The 17,246-nt window shown below is 41.6% G+C and overlaps 1 protein-coding gene across 14 annotated transcripts in view; it reads right to left on the reverse strand.

Annotated features, from left to right (window-relative positions):
- Positions 1-3,167: 3,167 nt before the first annotated feature.
- DLC1 (DLC1 Rho GTPase activating protein) overlaps positions 3,168-17,246 on the reverse strand; it is a 404,379-nt gene continuing 390,300 nt past the window's right edge. For all 14 annotated transcript variants that reach the window (XM_082374914.1, XM_082374907.1, XM_082374916.1 and 11 more), the window contains 9 exons: positions 16,627-16,803; positions 14,008-14,167; positions 13,703-13,901; positions 11,800-12,013; positions 10,013-10,127; positions 8,443-8,661; positions 7,445-7,662; positions 6,540-6,713; positions 3,168-5,743 (listed from right to left, as the gene is read on the reverse strand). In XM_082374914.1, the coding sequence (XP_082231040.1) occupies positions 5,623-5,743; positions 6,540-6,713; positions 7,445-7,662; positions 8,443-8,661; positions 10,013-10,127; positions 11,800-12,013; positions 13,703-13,901; positions 14,008-14,167; positions 16,627-16,803 (1,597 nt within the window). In that variant the 3' untranslated portion in view covers positions 3,168-5,622. The remainder of the gene's footprint in view (positions 5,744-6,539; positions 6,714-7,444; positions 7,663-8,442; positions 8,662-10,012; positions 10,128-11,799; positions 12,014-13,702; positions 13,902-14,007; positions 14,168-16,626; positions 16,804-17,246) is intronic.

Genomic DNA, 17,246 nt, shown 5'->3' on the forward strand with positions numbered 1-17,246 from the left:
GGCTGGGGGAGACACAGTCTTAGTCTTGTGGCTGGTGGAATGTTGAGTGGGTATTATCTGACCCGAAATATGGATTTTTACAAATATTTACTATATTTCTTTCTCCTTCCTTCCTCCCTCCCCCTTTCTTTCCTTCCTTCCTTCCTTCCTTTTTCTTTCTTTCTTTCTTTCTCTCTCTTTCTTTCTTTCCTTCTTTCTTTTCTTTCCTTTCTCTTTCTCTCTTTCCCTCCCTCCCTCCTTTCTTTCTTCTTTCTTTCTTTCCTCTTCCTTCCTTCCTTCCTTGGAGGATTATTATAGGTGGAAGAGAGAGAGAAGAATTGAATTGCTTGGAATTATTCTCAGATCTTTGGAATAAAAATTATACTGTCCAGTCCAGTAGCCACTAGCTACCTAGAACTGTTTAAATCTAACTTAATAAAAATTAAATAGAATTAAACATCCAGATCCTTAGTCTCATTTGCCACATTTCAACAACAGCCGCACGTACTAAAGCAGAATGCTCTGTCATACAGTGCTGTTCTAGAATTTCTTGAGTCCCTTTATTTCTTTAAGCGTTCCTGCCTCTTTAAACTTTTTCATTTATAAAATGAGGCTAGTAAGTTCTCCTTCAAAGGACTGCTATGGGATTTAAATGTAATATTAATTGAATAAAGCATATATTTCAGTACCTAGCACATTATTAGGCTTAATAAATGGTAGCTCAACAGCAAGTCCTCTCAGGTGTGAGCCAAACACATCTTTGTATTTGTCAAGTACCTGTAACCTACAGAGCTTTTAAAAACATTTTCCTTAGGAATCAGACTATTTTTACGGGAACAAGTCACTATTTTTGTGGGAACAACATCACCAAATCATGGCTGATGATGAGTCATAAAAAGAGTAAGTCTTTTGCTTTCCACAGTGCTTTGTATCTTGATAGGAAAGAGAAAGAAATGAAAATCCCCTATGAGGAACATTTCTTGCCCTCATTTTTTTTTTTTTTTTAAGTCTAATGAGATGAAAAATCTCTGCAAAGAGGTGTTTATACTATAGTTGTCAACACAGCCTTGGGTCCAGACAGGCAAACCGGCTGCTCTAATGGGAACTGTGTATACACAGAGAGGGTAATTACTTTGGGCTACAGCTGCCAACATGATTTAGCAAACTCCCAGCCTGAAAAAAACTGATCATTCCCTGAAGAATGGGCCCAATTTCACTGCAACTGCACAGACCTACCTGAGCTTTCCCTGCCACAGGCTCTTTGAGGTTTTTTGTAATTTGCATTCCTTAGGCAAATGGAATTTAAATTCCTTAGGCAAATTTCATCCTGATGGAACACCAAGATGACATGCATGCCATGATCTCATTGTTTAGGATTTCTGCTTTATAATCATTTATGTATGCTTCAACAGGCAGGTGGGGAAAAGCATTTGGGCTAAATTCCACTTTGCTTTCATGGAGGCTCCTTTACCTTGCAATAGCTCTTGGTTTTCAAAGCACCTTCACAAATACGTCAGTTGCACTTCATGATATTCTTGTGTGGTGGGCATCATGACGAATTGCAGAAAGTCACAGGACCGGGCTTCTGGTCCTGGGCTGCAGATTAAGAAGCCTGTAAGTAGTTATGCCCCTTGTATCCATGAAGCAATGCAAGATCAGAGGGGTTGGGTGGGTTGCAATCTGACCACACGTCAGATTGTTCTGCGCTTGCAGATGGGGAGGAGCAGGTCCTATGTCTCACAGGGAGGCATCACTGGAGTCTTGGTACACTGCAAATCACGTATTCAATTTGCAAACAGAACTACAAATTCTTTCAATCTGAAACAAAACTTTTGCCTCACCTCTATCTTGACCTACTTAATTTCTCCTTAAGCATCTCAGTAATCGGGTGACAGAATAATTTCTTGGCAACCTTGACTAATGTGGTTATTTTGCTATGGACCTTCCTTTTCCTTGCATTCTTCCCGATTCTGATGCTGATGCGACGTAAGTGAATTGGCCCTTACTATGAGTTTGCCTCCGGATTAGGGAAAGATCAGCAGATGGGAGATGGTCTGGGGTAGAGGTACTGAGCTGGAATTTCAGCTCCTCTTTCTGGCTCTGGGCACCTTAATTCGTCACTAAGTCATAGCCATAGTCCTTAGAAGGATAATACCTATGCTTTGTGGGGTGCGTGTGAGGATGAAGCATGTGAAAAGTGGACAAAAGTGGCATAAAAACCCATGAGCGTAAATATTACATAATTAATCCCACACACCTCTCTATAGCCTTTGTTTCCCCCTGGACACACACACACTGCCCTAACCAGTGGTGTTGGAAAAGCACCAATTTGGATTATCTTCCCTAGTTTTTCCTCAGTTTTTACTTTCCCAAAATCTCAGCTGTTTCCCTTAGCCCTGGGAGGGAAAAAAAAAACAAACCCTCTTAAGAATCCATTTAATTTTGTTAGAATCTTCCAAGTTATGCTATCTGTCAATTGGTAGGCAGGATGCTATGGGGCGTTATCATTTCTATCTTAGTATCTCTGAGAGCAGATTTTCAGGACTTTGGAATCTTCAGGTCTGAGCACCGTGTGAGCTAAATATAAATAGGTGTTGGAATAACTGACTAAATGAGGTAAATAGGAAAACAGGTTGTGACAAAAGCAATTTGAATCTACCTGGGTGCCCGTGAGAGCATCTCTTCCATCCTGGTAACCACATGTAGCCTATTAGTAACTCATGACTCCAGAGCTGTGCAAACAACTGAATTATTAGGTATTTCAGACATTTTGATCTTCCATTTTATATGGCTCTGAGGAAACCAGGACTGGAGGCAGAAGTAAATCAAAAAGGCTTTGGTCTGTGTGTATCTTTTAAAAAAATTATATCGAGATTGGTTTTTCTCCTTTACTATGCCCAGAGTGAGTATCTGTCAAAATCAAATCTAAGATGCATATCACATTGTATCGGAGGAATGAGACTGGTTGAAATTCCAGCACAAAGAACTCTCTAATTTAGAATCCAGAGCATCTCTGTAGAATATCTATGTCATCTTCGCCAGTTTTTGAACTTTAAGATTTCACTAGGTTTAACGAGTTCCAGTCTCTGCCATCTCAAAATGGGCATCGATGAGCCAAAGTGAGGGCTTAAGACAGACAGCATCCTAGATTCTCTTCCTTTTCAAATAACAGACGCTGATTCAATCGATTCCATTTGGCAAATAATAAATTTATTAGGTGCCTACAAGTACAAAACACTGAAAGCTGCTGTAGGGGATTATAAAGACGTGTAGAAGAGCCCTGCTCTCAGAGAGCTTACAACCTAGGCAATTAGTCACAATTAGTAAGTTGTGGCAATATAACTTTAGGTGGCTTAAAGCAGAGTTCTTGAAAATGTTCACATCCTTCACATTCTCCTCTGGTCAAATATGTAAGGAATCCTTTCAACAGGAAAGCCAAACAGTGGGAAAGAGACCTTTTGTGGGATGAATCGGTGACCTTGGCTTTGCTTATGAGCATCTTTCGGTTGCTGTTGCTTATTCTTGTAACTTTCTCAGTATCGTTTCCTCGAGACCTTTGTTTGGAGAGCATCTCTGTGCTTCCTGAACCTTCACCAGGGTTTCCTGTTTGTTAGTGAGTGGCTCAGTTGCAGTTTGGCCTTGGAATGATTTGCAGTCCGATTTTTCCTGTAGCAAATCTGTATTTTCAGTTTAGTTGATGCTAGGATGGTATGCCTTGCCATCTGTGGTTTTAAGGGTGGGAGTGAGATGTGATACAGTGGAAAGCAGGCCAGACGTTTCCCTTACTTTAAACATTTAATAGTGCACTTATTGATTATATTCTGTACAGATATAGAGCAAGTTATAAACCTCTTATTTACTTTTTTTCACTTAGACTGTATTCATGTAAAGTGTATTTACATTAGCAAAAAAAAACAAACGAAAAAAAAAAAAACCAAAAAAGTCTTGAGGTACAAAATCCAAAAGAATATCTGAGGTATAAATACAAGTATATTTTAAATAATAATCTTTATCATGCTTTATCTATGTTGGAAAGCACAGTGGACAGGCAGGCGTACATGTTTCTTAATAGAATGGTATATACAACATATAATCTTACAAATCTCAAAGCCATTAAAGTTGAATATACAAGTATATCTTCATGAGGCACGCTAATATCCAAAATACTCAAATTAAACTCTGATCTGTCCCCTGCCCCCTAATTCTTCAAAGAACCTTTGAAATAACACTGACAATGGTAACTAAATTATAACAAAATAAAAGTCCTTCTTACAACTCTCATTCATACATTATTCACTTTTGATCCATATAAAATAAATTCACTAATACTGTCTTTTGAGCCAACCTTTACCGTTACAGTAAAACCTGTATAAAGACCACCCTTCCAAAACCCTGCACTAGTGTGTTTTTGTTTGTTTGTTTTTTACTGTGATTACTACTTTCCATTACTACTAAAATATATTTCCAGGGGCTTCGTAAAGGAGAAGAGAAAGAAATGTAGGAAAAACAAAATTAAAAAAAAAAACCCCTATTTGCTGATAAGGACAAATCCAATTAACATATGCAGCTTTCAAAAATGCTGTTAATAACCATAACAACAAGCAACTTTTGTGGTTGGGTTAAATTTATAAGAATTTCCTTGGGACACAGTTTCCTGTGTTCCCATACATAGTGCCTTAAAGAGTTTCTCCTAACACGGAAATGCAAAGAATTTGCGGACACGTAAAAGGTGTTGATATTTGATTCAGGAGTAGATGTTAAGAGTGCTCAGTTTTCACATCTCAACTTAAAAACCAAAAAAACAAAACTGTGCTTTGGAGCTAGCAAGGGGGAATTTCCATCCCTGAATTCACCTGTACTGGATAAAAACAACTTTGCTATCTGCAATCAGGTCTAGGGACAAACTGCGTTTAAAATGGGCTATCCAAGCAAATTTATTACAATCACTTTTAAGGTAAAGAAGAGGTTGGTGGAGAAGGAATATGTTTACTAACTCAGGAAAAAAAAAAACCAGACAAGGGTGGGTTGTCTGACACCCCAAAATAAATGGGTTCACTTTCTGGATAATTCCATGGGTAGTCAGATATTCCAGGTTAAACTGAACCTGATGCATCAAGATCCTTCTTGAAGGTGTCTCAGTGTGCCAGACACTGTAGCCCAACTTACACATCTATGCCATTCGACCAGCAACAAACACACATACACACACCCCTCTGTGCAAACCTTTCTTTGCTCTTCTCAGCGAGAAAATATGTCAAAGAGGACCAACTATTCCAGTGGATACACCAGTCCCTCCACACACTGCAAAGAAAATGACATAGGTACACGTACACAGACACCGACATCGCAAGAGAGTGACGTCTCTTCATTATCTTCCCTAATGTATTTATAGTTTTGCTTCTCAGAAGCAATTCGATTGGAATACTTTTTTTTTTTTTTTGCACAGTCATATATTCCAGTCAAGGTCCATAATACAGACCTTAAACAAATAGAAAGCAGCTTTAAAAATGTATCAAATCACTATAGTCAATTCCCACACTCCAACTTGTAGTTTTGTTTCAGGATCAGACACTGAACCCAATCTTCCAAGGACTGGCAACGGTTCTAGAAACAAAGGCCCAGATAATGGACATGCTTCGGGAATCACCTAGATTTGGTGTCTTTGGTTTCAGTGTTCTGATTACTGAAGGAGTCTCGGATCTTTACAACTTCAGCTGCACACAAATGTCCAAAAGATTTCGTGTACCACTCTGGCATGTGGCCCCTACGACAGACAGAAAAGGAAATGCAAATAAATTATTCGAGTTGGAAAACCCTGAATCAGCTGAAGGGAGTTCTGAATATACTTCTATTTCTTGATCAGCCAAATGTGCAAGTAAAGATCCCTCTTATTATTCCAAAGTAATCTGCTGGCACCTCCATTACACTTTTGGAACCAGAAGTTTCTCAAAGAACAACATATTGAGTGCAGATACTGAGTGAAACTGTTCAGGAAAGAAAGCTCTGGCATATAGAACAAAAACAGACCATACAGATACTTGCAGTACGGAGCTGTAAAGACTTCAAATGAGGATTTATTTAACAGGAGAGCCACTTTGGAAAGTTTTTAGAGGTTTGTTTTTTTCTTGTTGGTGTTGCTGCATTTCGTTCATTTTCTGATAAGAATTCGCACTGATCTATGGCACACAGTATAGGCCTAATTAATTACTAAAAGGTCATGTCACATTATTCAAACCTCTTTGAATATAAAATGAGAAACATCTGGTTGCTAATTCAAACTCTCATTTCCTGTGGCTTTAAGTTCATGGCAGAACCACCACATCCACATTGCTTTAGTACCACATTCTCTAAGGGGTGGAAATTAGTAAGTGGTACCCAGAAGACCAAGAAACATGAAGGAGTTACTTTATAAGCACCGATCTCCACAGAGCATCCAAGATGCAAGGATGTATTCATTTAAGACGTTTTTTGCATCAGACAAGAAGTCTGAATCTTCTTTATGCCCCTCACTCAAGATGTAAAACAAAACAAAACAAAACAAAATCAGCATCAGAACATACCTTAAGTCAGCTCTGCACATGTAGGTGAGTTTGGATTTCCCTGACCCGCAGGGTTCGATTAGATACCTGGCCAGGAGCACATTGACCCTCACTCCCACCACAGGGGCCCGGTCGTGATCCACGGAGGTGAGTACAAGGGCACAAGCTCCCTTGGGTAAATTAGTCCTCCATGTTCTGTAGGGACAAAACGAGAGGGGGAAAAAATGGAGTTTCCTGGAAGCCGAGTTTAGGACGTGGCCTCACTCTTAGAGGAGGCAGCTGAAGGGCAGGATGGGGGCCACACCGTGCATCCATCCTTGTGCAAGGACTCTTGAATGACTAACTTCAACAGAGCCCCTTCTGCAGTGGTATTTAAGCTCACACAGTCAGTTCTTGGAGAGAGAACCAATCTGAAGTGGGCCTGAAAACCCTTTTTATATTTCACAAATGTATTAGAACATGGACATCCAAATGTTACTCTGTTGGAGAAGTTCTGGACTAATGATGTGACATTTCCTCAAAGATTTTTGGAATTCTTCTTTCAATAATATCTTCAGAGAATTTATGAATCACATATGAATCAGCTTTAACCACAGCTCACTTGGGACCCAAATGTTATTTCCTGGCTTATGCATTCACTAGCTGTTTCTAACGAGAAAATCTATCCTAAAGGGGGCAAAAATCAGCTACCACTGAGCACGTTCAATGGAATGTGCCTCTCTTTCTGAGCTCAATTCCAAAAGAGTTCAAACCATTTTCAGGGATGGACACACTGTTGGAATAAATGAGGATATATTTTTCATATTTGGAAGGGTTCAACGCTTTTCTGGAAGCAAACGTTCTATTTTAAATAATGTTAACATCTTATAACAGTCGGTGCCACAGAGGCTCATCCTTGCCGCAATAATTAATCCGGAAGCTCTCACCTCAGAACAACGTAGTCCCGAGCAGGATGGGGGGCCATACTGTTTTGGACATACTGGTAAATTTCAGTTTGGCTGTCCAGGATCTCAATCACTTTTGAATCCAACAAGTCTACATCCCAGAGGTGCTGCTCTCTAAGTAGGCGCTTTAAGATTTCCTCAGGCGATGCAGGGACTTCAATGGTTGCCCTCCAAAACCTTAGAGGTGGCCCTTCACTCACCTGAAAAGAGGATGTACTTTTCAGTGCTGAGACAATTCCCACACACCTAGACTCTGAAGGCAAACTACTAGCTGGGTACGTGGTCCTAATGTTTATTTCTGGCTTTAATAGGCTGCTGACCCCAAGTCCATTCAAGATCAGGCCAGAAAGCAAATAGTACTGCTGGCGTCACCTCCGGTTATATCTGTTTTCCTGGGACCCACATTAGGGTCAATGTAATAAAACTAAGATCTACCTGCACTCCCAGGCCTGCATGGCCATCCGACTGCTCTCGTTGTTTCTTCTCAAATACCTCCACGCACCTATCATGCAAAGCAATACAGGATGCCTCTGCCCTAAAGGGGCTTTCAAGTTAACCACCCACCCACCCAGCACTCCCTGCTCATTAAAGGGCCAAGAGAAGAGAGACTGAGAACAGAAGAGAGCCCAAGAGGATTCCAATCAAATGATGGAAATATCTAAGCACGTCACAAAATGCCCAAAGGCCCAATACCATTAGTAAAACATTCCAGGGAATTCTAGTGTGTTTCTGTGGAACCAAAGGATTTCATCAGATATTTTGATTCCCCTGACACGTGTTCAATGAGTACTATTCCTCACTGAACTGGTTTCCACTCTTACATGGGGGATATGAATCACCTGGCTGCCTAGCTCTATAAGGAAGGGAATGGGTGACAGATCCCCAAGGAGAAGTGTGTTGGCAAAAGGGTATCTCATCTCTGATGAACCCAAGTCCTGACCACTAGAATTCAAATGGCTGACAACAGGGAGACGACATACCTTCTTATAGGATAGCTCAGCCTGCTCAGATGTAGAGTAGCTGACCCAGCCTTTGAATTTCTCTTTGACCTCTTTAAACAGGCTGTCCACACAGTCCTGGAGGAAGTGTTGGTAGCTGGCTGACTCATCATTACAAAGGCGTCCTAACGCTTCTAGGGTAAGCGGCTTCAGCTCTTGTTCGGTGTAGGAATTTCGACATCGGCTCATTTCCTCAGGAACCTGGGAGGGACACGAGAGACATAAAGGAGGTTTGTTGCCCATCAGAGGAAGCGGCAGGGTCCTCAAGGCAGTGCAAGCAGTCCAGTCCCCCTGCTTCCAACAGATGGAGGAGTGTCCCTGCAGACCTCATGTGGTATCGTGAGGACGCAAGCAGATCACCTTCATAAAGGTACCCAGAAAGCTTATTTTTGTGTGAGGTCCTCTTCTTTAGAAAGTTACAGTAGGAGAGTAAGTGATTAAAATAGGGTGTACATTGACGAAGACAGATATTTTTAAATTGAAGTACAGTTAGTTGATTTACAATATTACAATAGTTTCAAGTGTACAACATAGTGATCCAAAAACTTTATAGATTATGCTCCATTTAAAGTTATTGTAAAATATGGGCTATATTCCCTATGCTGTACAATATATCCTGTCGCTTATTTATTTTATACACAGTAGTTTGTACCTCTTTATCCCCTTGCCCACCACACCCCTCTTACCTTTCAAGCCACTAGTTTGTCCTCTATTCCTGTGAGTCTGTTTCTGTTTTGTTATATTCATTCTTTGTCTTATTTTTTTAGATTCCACATGTATGCAATAACATACAGTACTTGTTTTTCCCTGCCTGACTTATTTCACTAAGCATAATACCCTCCAGGTCCATCCCTATTGTTGCAAATGGTAAAATTCAAAATTTCATTCTTTTATTTTAATGGCTGAGTAGTTTTTCATTTCATACACACACACACCCTCCCCACCACATCTTCTTTATCCATTCATCTGTTGACGGACACTTAGGTTGCTTCCATTGGCTATTGTAAATAATGCTATGACCATTGGGGTGCATGTATCTTTTTGAATTAGTGTTTTTGTTTTCTTTGGATATACCCAGGAATGGAATTGCTGGATCCTAAGGTAGTTCTATTTTTAATTTTTTAAGGAATGGCCATAGTGTTTTCCATAGCGGCTGCACCTCAGATACAGAATTTATTTCAGATAATTTGTTACTTTTGCTTTCTAAGTAAAGGGGTATGGAGGTAGGCAATTTCATTAACATATTAACTCTAATGAGCTTATACATTATAAAATATATAAATAAGACATTCTCAGACTACATATATAATCTTCAGCTGTGGGAAAGACCTTTTGGTTAAGATGTGAACAAGTTGGGACTTCCCTGGCAGTCGAGTGGTTAAGACTCCACACTCTCAATGCAGGTGGCAAGGGTTCAGTCCCCGGTTTGGGAACTAAGATTCCGCGTGCCGCACAGCGCGGCCAAAAAAAAAATGTGAACAAGTATGGTGCCCAAGATTTTGTCCTCATTTACATCATCCTTGACAAATAACAAAACTTCCCATCTCCTTACCTGGAAAAGCTTCTTGCACTCAGCAATCATATGGGCTAGCCCTTGAGTGGCAGCAAGATTTTCATTCAAATCTTTCTGATCTGGTTTGCCCAAGCTTTGTTTTCTTTGCATTACCCTAGAGAGAGAAATAAGGAAAGGGAAAGATTCAAATATTTATATATTTTTAATCAATGTGTTATTCGAGGAAACCTAAAGGAGAGAAAAAGACTTTCACTGGAGGCTATTTGTCATTAAGTGGTTAAGGAGAGCTTTACTTTGGTCACTAGAATTTCTCAGTCGTATCAACGATGCACAAAAAACACGGAAGAGACTGTCTCCGATGAAATCTAGGTTATTTAAAACCATCACATTAAATAGGTTCCTATTTAAATAGGGCAGCTTGTAAGGTCTATACCGTGTGGGGTGGCAGGAAGGAAAGGCAGCTTTGAGGAGTATGTGGGTGGGAGGCACTAGTCAAGGGGCTAAACAGGATCATTCTTTCCAGTGTAAATAAACAGGAGCCCCTCCTGTCAGTGAGAGAAAAGTCTATTGTTTCCTAGAGCTTTTGTCTTAATCTTACCTGATCTCTCTTCTGCTCACCTCTAGCTCTCCACCCTATTAAACATAGAACTAGTTAATTAAGCATTGTATGGCTTTCAGAAGCAAAGCTAACTTCACTAGCACAACCAGGCCTCATGCCTACAGCTGAGAAATATTTGTCAAGTTCCTTTACAGCTGAGGGAAAGGATCCGCAGGATGAATTTAGTAGAAGGGGGTTAGTGACCCCTTTCTCACACACTTCACCATGAGGCCTTTATACGAAATATTCATATAAGTAAGATGATCCAACTGGTTCTGCCATTTTTTTCCTATCAGTATAGGCAAGTTATTCAATACTTACTTAAGTGACCCGCCCTGCAGTCTTGTCTCATGTGTAAAATAGATACTAACAGGAGCTTCACCTCCTACGATTGTTATGAGGATTAAAGAAGATAATCAATGTCCAGGGTGTAGCCCTATGCTGGGGACAGAATAAGTGCTGAGCAAAAGAGCCTTTGTTATGTTCCAGATTCCTCGACTTCCACAGTCACTTCGATCTTGTCTACATCTAAGGAGAAACTTTGCAACAATTGGCTCAGCTGAGTCTTAACTTTGAGGCTCAACGTCATCCTTAGTCATTTCAGATCCAGCTCCTTTCAACTTCCCACACAGGCCGGCAGCTTGGTTCTACTGAAGAAGCCAAGGCAGCTTGGTTTTATTTATGCAGAAGCCAAGGCAGCAGCGCTCTCGTCCCCCATCCAGTTTTTGAGGTCTGTAAACTCTCTCGTCTGTTTGCCGGCAAAAGTATGATGACAATGTTACAGAGAGCACTGAGGGGAGGAGCAGGGGAAACACCTGCCACGACAAAGCAGTAATGCAAATCTCTCTCAAAACCTGGTTGAAACGAGATTGTCTAGGAAGTCACACCCCCAGGGCCGAGAAGAATGGAAGCAGCGGAAGCAGCACAAGGGAAGAACGTGGGCTGTGAAGGAAGGAGGTCAAACTCCTTTTTGCTGGATTCAGGTATGAATCCAACAAAAACACACGGACAGCCCTACAAGGAAAGGGAGGATTCTTCTGTCTAAAGAATGGAGCATGCGTGTGCGCGTCTCACCATCACGCGTGCGCGCGTCTGACCGTGCACGTGCGCGTCTGACCGTGCACGTGCGCGTCTGACCGTGCACGTGCGCGTCTGACCGTGCACGTGCGCGTCTGACCGTGCACGTGCGCGTCTGACCGTGCACGCGCGCGTTTCACCGGACCCGTACCTTGGAGAGGAATTCTCTCTCTTGAGGGTGTTGAGGTGGAAGAGGGAAGGCGCCAAGCACACGGCCAAGTTGGTGGGAGTCATCTGGTTCTCCTTCACAGCTGCTGTGACATCGCTCAGGAAGTAGAGGAGCGTCTGCAGGACCTCCCGGTTCTCGTCAGGCAGAAGCATGATGGCGGCCTTGATCGCCTGGAGGCGCTGGTCCTTGGGCACATCTGCACAACACCAGCATTTACCCCATCAACCCAGTGATTTTCCATGTACGTTCGCAAGGAAACGTCCCAAAGCAAATAGCGGCATCAAAGACCTCAGCCCAGCACTGAACAAGCACTTGCAAAAAGTGTACTTGAGATTAATACGGAAGAAATTAGGGATGGCCACCAGCGTCACTACCCTCAAGTACTTCCTGCCTGTGGAGGAGTTACAATTTTTAAAAACCCACAACGCCAATATACTCCTGAATCCACCTCCGAGTTCAGCTCCAGATGATGCCTGCTCTTTTCTTTTACTTTACAGAACGGTTCTTTCTTTTCTAAGTACTTTTTTGAAACTCCTAGTTTACCATTCTTAATTACTGAACATTATAGGCTATACTTTAGTTTCAACGAGAAATCTTATCAAAGACATACAAGAGGATGAGAACCGAGATTTCTTCACCTTGACTACAAAATGTTCAGCATCTCTGTGGACTCTCCTGATTTCAACTGATCTGCTCGTTCTTTAAATGGGGAAAGGAAGCTGCTAAAATATTCCATTTAAACAACACGTATGTTTAACTAGTAATTTCTTTAAGTTTTAGAAAGCCCTACTGAGAGGCTACTATAAAAATACACGCTTGAGAAATAAACCCATAAAAAATATATAATATAAATAATATAACAATATAATGTATTATAACATTATATAATATTTATGTATTATAATACAATTATAATGTATTATATATAATATTATATATATATAAATAAAATAATACACGTAGAAAATGTGGAACACAACTTTCAGGTCTCCTTTACTAGGCAAATTTTTCTTTTAAAAGGCGTGTGGTGGAAAATTGAAGTCACTCAAATGCAGCTCCATAGGACAAACTGATTAAACAGCTCCATGGTTACAATACATAACAAATACCTTGGTGGGGGAAATGTGACCTGTGTTTTCATAAAATCTGAAAGGACGAAACAAATAATGAAATAATCCAGACCAACTCCATTTCTCATAAAATAAAGTCCCACGTGCCAGTTCTAAAGACAGTTCAAGCACTGAGAGAAGCTGCTTTTAAATTACATTGCTGTAATACCACACTGAGCCAAGAAAAACACAAGGCTGTAAAAGCTATAATCCTGATCTTGATCATTAATTCAGACCACTGTTTGCTTTAAGCTTTACTTAAAAGTGAGATGGGCATGGGTATTGTTTTCCCAAGTATTTCTGGTAGAAGCTGAGATGAATAGCAGAAAAAGATTATTTATTCGTTTTACAGCAAGATAAAACACAGACACCTGTGAAACTTTAAACACAACAGGCCCTGCTAGAGAAATGTGAAGCAACTGAAATGCCTACAGACAAGGCAGAGAGAGAGAGATCTCGGAATCTGCTCTTTTAAGTGTCTTAGATAACACTGTTCTGGAAACGAATGAAAAAAACGAGCTCCTGGATCAGAATGTAAAAATGCACAGTTGCTTCGGTAATTAGAGAATGATGACGAGGGAAATTTATTTTTGCATTATTCAACAGGTACACAGAAACCTGTTCCACAAACAAGAAGTCAAGGAAGAAAGAAATCGATGACGTATTTCTAAGAGATCATCATGTGGGTCCCAGAGAATGACATCAAAGGAACTGCAGGTTTCAGCTGACCCCACTTTTCCCCACTGCCAACAATGTCAAGATCAAAGAACACTTACATTGGTAGATCTGCAGAAAGGTTTCCGAGAGTTTGTTCGTCATTAGTGGCTCAGGAAGATCTCGAAAATACTGCTTCAACATGTCTGCCACATCATAAGCAGACTGCCCCTCATAGTTGACACAATCTATGGCGCTTTCATTCATCTGGCGCAGAGCCTGAATCCGGGATTTGACACCCGATTTTCTGAAGAGTCCAACCTATTGGAAAAAGAAACATTAAGTGTTTTTTCACTGCAAAACTAGAAGAAGATGCATGCGTCTGGACTCCCATGATTAAGCGGGACCTGCAGGCAGCGGCTCTCACCTGATCCAGACAATGGTTGCGGAGGTAGCGCATGGCCTGCTGAATGCTCTGGGGGAGGGGCTGTCCTGTGCGCTGCACGTTGACCGTCAGAGGGACCCCGAATACATGCCGGTCCTTGTAGTCTGGAACCTTGATCCTTTTCATGAACTTGGGCACAGCCCTATAGAAAAAATATTGGGGGTTGGAGGGATATGTTTACTTGTCTGTCTACGTTTTTGTCCATCTGTGCAGTTAAGCCCTGTGGGCTCTAGATCTGTGCTAATAAGGTAGCTATTTAAATTTAAATTAAACAGAACTACAAATTCAGTTCCTCAGTTGTATCAGCCACATTTTAAGCACTCACTAGCCATTTGTGGCCGGTAGCTACCATACTGGACTGTGCAAATATAGAACATTTCTGCCACCACGGAGAGTTCCATCGGACAGTGCTGTTCTACATCCTCTAAGGGTTGGGGCTGTGAGGCCCAGTTACAGCTCCTCAGTTGGGGATTCTCTTTCCACTGGTAACTCTGAGAACTGGGTCTGTGTTCCTAAGGGAGGTGATGGGCTTCCTTACAAAATGGCGGCACAGGAAGGAACAGAAGGAGAAAAGAACAGTCAAGACCCTAAGTAGGAGCTTCAGGACAGAGTTGAAAAACAAGTTCTTATTTGTCCTGAAAATGGACAAGAATCATTTCTAGGTTCTTGATGAGATCCAAAGTACTTAGGGTAAAAAAAAGATCAGGACGAGAAAACAGCAGATGCATGATGTTGGTCTGACATAATGAGAACCAACTCCAGAGCTCAACAGTGGGGGCCAAGCTAATGACCCGAAGTCAAAATAAATTCTCCTGCTGATGACCCCAGAGAATATAACATCTTTAGCTTTCTAAAGGAAGACGGAGAAGAACAATGAGGGTTTTGTGAGCCTACGCCAGGCTCCCTGGAGTCCTGACACCAGGTCCAGCCGGAGCAGTATATGCAGCAGCAGGAAACCAATGTCATGCATTTAATGCTGTCAAGCAGAAATTTCAGCTCTACAAATGACCTCTCTAAATGGGACAAGAAAGGGCAAGGCTGAACAGGAAAAGAACTTTGTGTAGAATTTCTCCTCACTCCGTGGATCCCACAAGGCGAGGCTTTAACATTTGGTTTGGACTCACTGGAAAAACTGACCAGAACCCAGGAGGTATTATGGACTTTCAGATTCTTGAGGGTTTGGTGGTGCTGGTGGGGACAACCCAGAAGTGAGAACGTAGAGTATGCAGTTTTAAATAGCCAGCTGGGAAACCCTGACTCGAGGCATAGAGAAACACGGCGCAAGGCAGACTGCCTTGACTTTTGAGTGCTTACCCCACAGCCATGGCGTGTTACTGTTTATAGCTCTAGGAAAGGTAAAACTGAAGCACACAGCCAAATTTGTGTTTCCATACAGTTAAGTATATGGTATCACGGCTATAAGTGTGCATAATACTCGCTTTGTCGGGGGAGAAAAGCCCAGCGGCGGAATGTGCAAGGAACACATTACGATCTCCACCGAGAATCTGAAGCATGTGGGGATAAACCAGTCAATACTTATTTCTGTCATTCAGAACAAACAACTTCTGTATTTAGCAGGGCTCACATAATAACAGCCTTTGAACAGGAGATGCTTTGATGCCGAAGTTAACCTCACTATGAGTCCCAAGGAGGGGAGGAGCTGGAGAGAGAAGGGTTACATTGCTCCGCTGACTCTCTGGTTTGCTACCGAGCGCTACTCATGAATTGGGCCACTTCTCCATTTTTATAAGGAGTGGTAGTTGTGCAACTGGATAATGAACACTTAGACTGGTGAAAAGACTTAAGGATACCCAGCTGACACTGCAAAATGCGCTGGGATGTCAATGTAGAGACATTTCTCTGCTTCGTACTCAGTAAAAAAGTTAAAATATGCACATAATGGGTCCTATCCATGACCCATCCAGCCCGACAGTCTACATCTCACACTATACACACCAAGGGCCGTCCTTTTGAAAGTATGGACAGCTCAATAAATTTTATCTTCGTATATTATTGTAGTCTATGATATTTTAGAGTGGTGAATTCCTTAAAATGATTATCCACTGCTTAAGAGTCTTTGTTGGAAAAAACATAGCTAAACTCTTTAGCTCAGATAGATTTTTGTGATGCTGCAAATACATCAAAAATGATTTCTAAAAATGTGCACGAAGAAGGGTACAAAACCAGGTACTGTACATGAAGCATTTCAAAGTTGGTCTCATAACACCTGATGATCTAAACAGTTTTCTTCCCTTCCTTCCAAATTATGATCTGATCCTGTACGTGTATTTGCCTGTGGTGGGCTATTCCCACCACTGGGAAGGAAGCGCCTGGACAATGAGATGGGAGAGTAGAGCATTCTCATCCCATCAACTGGCGATTTGTTACTCAGAGCACTGAAAACTCAACCAGCCCTGATGGAAATTCCCTAAAGCTATATTGGCTTAAGCAGTGTCAAATGTAGCCTCAAGAATGCAGAAACTGACTGCATTAGGACGATGGACTAAAGATACAGGATCCAACTGTCATATCCTCAGTGTTGGGACAGCATTGGTTGAGAACATTTTCAAATACAGTTCACTGGACAGTTTAAACCCTTACCAGCTAAAACCATGCTTATTAGAAGGTGTGTATTTCTCCAGCAGGGCGGTTAACTTCAGGAGGGAGTATTTCTGCAGCAGGTTCATCTGGGCCACAGACTGGCAGTTGATCTGCAGCGATACAGAGTTTAAGCTCGGCCGATGAGAGCTCTGGAAACTGTGCCATCTCAGCCTGTGCCTGCGAGAGAAGGGGGGGAATGTGAGTGAGTATGAAAGCTTTTTAATGGGTCGATGCAGAGTCAACAGTGGGCCGCTCACTGGCCTCTTATCTTAGGAACTGAGAAGACTCAACTTCCATTCCAGTCTTTTTTTTCCCCCTGTGGTAAAATATATATAACATAAAATTTACTGTCAACCACTTTTAGTGCACAGTTAAGTACATTAAGTATTAAGTACATCCGCAGTGTTGTACAACCATCCGTACCATCCATCCACAGAACTTACTTCATTCATCTTCCCAAACTGAAGCTCTGGTACCCAATGAACAGTGTTCACTCTTTTAGGGTGGTAGGATTGCCCCATCTGTCACTTTCCTTAGCAACGTTCACGGCTGTGAAGGCCGGACTTATTCCCATCTCCCTACACGACAAGCAGAAGCAGCCTCCTTCCGATCCCTCCCTC

Source organism: Balaenoptera borealis (assembly GCF_965194805.1).
Source record: "Balaenoptera borealis genome assembly, chromosome: 21".
In the NCBI taxonomy this organism is placed as follows: domain Eukaryota; kingdom Metazoa; phylum Chordata; class Mammalia; order Artiodactyla; family Balaenopteridae; genus Balaenoptera; species Balaenoptera borealis.